Here is a 2500-nt window from a genome sequence, read left to right on the forward strand (position 1 = left end):
CTATAGCACTACTGTACATTATTCTCTCTTGAGAAACTGCAAAATCTTAATTAATTTCTTTAACCCATTGCAGGTTGAATTCCATGAGACCGAGAGCGCATCCAGCATCAGAAAGCACAGAGCGTCTGTGTGTGAGAAGGTGTCTAAGAGAGAGGAGATGGTGAAAAAGTGTCTGGGTGAACTTAATGATCTATGCAAGAAGTTGGGCAAAGTCTTCGGCATTCATTACTACAATATCTTCTCCACCGCTACACTCAAAAAGATTGCTGGTAGGCCAATTTATTATTTGTTTATAATGATAGAAAATTTATATGTAGGGAATATACTTAATTATTTTTTTAATATATGGGTCAAAGATGGGATGGTTACTAGGCAGTATCGGGTATCGGATCGATACTTGGCTAAAATACTCCATATTGTACATGTTGGGCTGGACAATAATTCTATATTAATACATATCGCAAAAGATTTTTTTCAATAACGGTGATATGATTTTAAAACACATTTCCGGTATTTCGATATACATTTGCATACATATGTTTTATTATATATGTAAGATCTTATACTTTTCATTTGTCACTGAATGACTTTCCATGCTCAGAATGAGACTGATGACGTACATCACAGACAAGCTGCCACTGCCAGCGCTCAGAAGTTGGTTAAGCTGCTCCGTCGCAGAAAGCTACAAAATGCTACAAAATGAGTGCCCTGAATACAGATATAGGGGAACAAGCTTCCACAAGTAAGAATGCAGACAAATTAGTTGATGAGAAAGGAAAGACGAACGCAGTGGTGTGGAAGTTGTTCTGCTTTTTTAAGTTTCGATAAACTTAAAGTTTCGGTGCTCTGCAAAATGTGCTTTAGAGTGGTGCTGACTAGCAGCGGAAACACATCAAATCTGTTCTGCCTGATAGAACATACTGAGAGTCAGAAGCAATGACAGAAGATGAGGCATCATAAAAGTTTGTCAACCTGTCGCCTTACCATCCACCTTCCCGACACCAAACACAGATGGCTATGAGGCGCCGTGTAGGATGTAAATAAAACTTTTTATTTTTTATTTTTTAACACATGCATATACACCTATAAATTACTTTCATATAAACCCATACTATGTTCAAAACATGTATGAAACTTGCGCATATATAAACTTGATGCATGCATATAACCACATACACATGCACAGAGATATAAACTCGATCCACGCATAAACGCCCAAATTAACACTCACACATGCAAACTCGCTGCATGCTGTTATAGCACTTGAGCAACCTTTCAAAAATAAATTGACAAACATATTTATCAGGAATCTGGTTATTGCAAAGGCATATCGGATGCACCGATATGGATTTTTTGTCCGATACCGATAACCGATAATTCTTAGACTTGAAGGCCGATAGCCGATATGTATAGGCCAATAATTATAAATATTTCAAAATGTTATAATTTTATACAGCAAACTTCATAAAAGCTGAAACTCAGCTCTTTTGAACTGAATAGCCTATACTCAAAGCAAAAAAGCTATGATTTCAAAATTGCAAGGTGATTATAGACCTAGATTCACGATTTCACATAAATCCGCATGCAAAAATACAATATTTCATTTTATTCATATCAAATTAACATGCCACTTGACTGTTGCATAAAATTAAAAAGGATAAAAAACAAAATGGGATTTAATCAACAAGCAATTTAAATATATTTTAAATAAGATGAAAATGAAAGAGCTAAGGACTAAAACCAGCTCAAATGTTCTTGAATAAAACGTGTTACAGTAAATGTACATGTGTACAAATATGTCATGTCCGAAAAAGCTCTTTAGAGTTCTTGTGACCGTTTTGAGCTAGATACAGCTAGATACAGAATGTATTATTTTAGAAAATGCGGCATAAATTCATCCTATTTAGCGTTTTAGGTTCTTTTGAACACGTAGCATCAGCGCTTCTGTGTTTTGTTCTTGCTGTCAATAGAGCAAAGTGATGAAAAGTGTATGAAAAACTGCTGTGAGGGCGCCGATTTGCCCTCGGAGTCAGATTTTGATACAAACCTGAGCGTTGTATCTCTGTCAGATCGATGTGTGTGTGCGTGCGGTGACAGCTCTCATGCGCGCTCGTTATAATCAATATGAATATTTCGAACAAACTGAATACAATCTTACATCAACAACACATGGCAAGCAACGCGTTGATAATAACAAATAACCATATTCGATTACAAACAGCCTGACAAGTTTTTGTTTAGCAAGTCACGTGTGCAGGACAGTTTGGTGTTTGTTTGTGTGTGTGTGCGTGTACACACGTGCGTGTGCATGCGTGTGTGTGCGTTCAAGTGCGCGTGTGTGCGCCCAAGAGGGAGAGACAGAAAAAAGGAGGGTTTTTTTCGCAATGAGAATTTCAGTGATGTTCCCTCTTTGGTGATTGGGCCAGGTTACATGTGTCCTCGTTTATTTACCGGCTGCAACTAAAAGAGAAGGTAGTTAACCACGAATCTAATGTTATTC

At 37.2% G+C, this 2500-nt stretch overlaps 1 protein-coding gene across 5 annotated transcripts in view; it reads left to right on the forward strand.

Moving 5' to 3' along the window:
* blm (BLM RecQ like helicase) overlaps positions 1 to 2500 on the forward strand; it is a 29569-nt gene that overhangs the window by 20282 nt on the left and 6787 nt on the right. For all 5 annotated transcript variants that reach the window (XM_087293216.1, XM_087293218.1, XM_087293214.1 and 2 more), the window contains one exon: positions 74 to 269. In XM_087293216.1, coding sequence (XP_087149342.1) covers positions 74 to 269 — 196 coding nt within the window. The remainder of the gene's footprint in view (positions 1 to 73; positions 270 to 2500) is intronic.

Source organism: Danio rerio, chromosome 18 (genome assembly GCF_052040795.2).
Source record: "Danio rerio strain M-AB ecotype USA chromosome 18, GRCz13ab, whole genome shotgun sequence".
In the NCBI taxonomy this organism is placed as follows: Eukaryota; Metazoa; Chordata; class Actinopteri; order Cypriniformes; family Danionidae; genus Danio; species Danio rerio.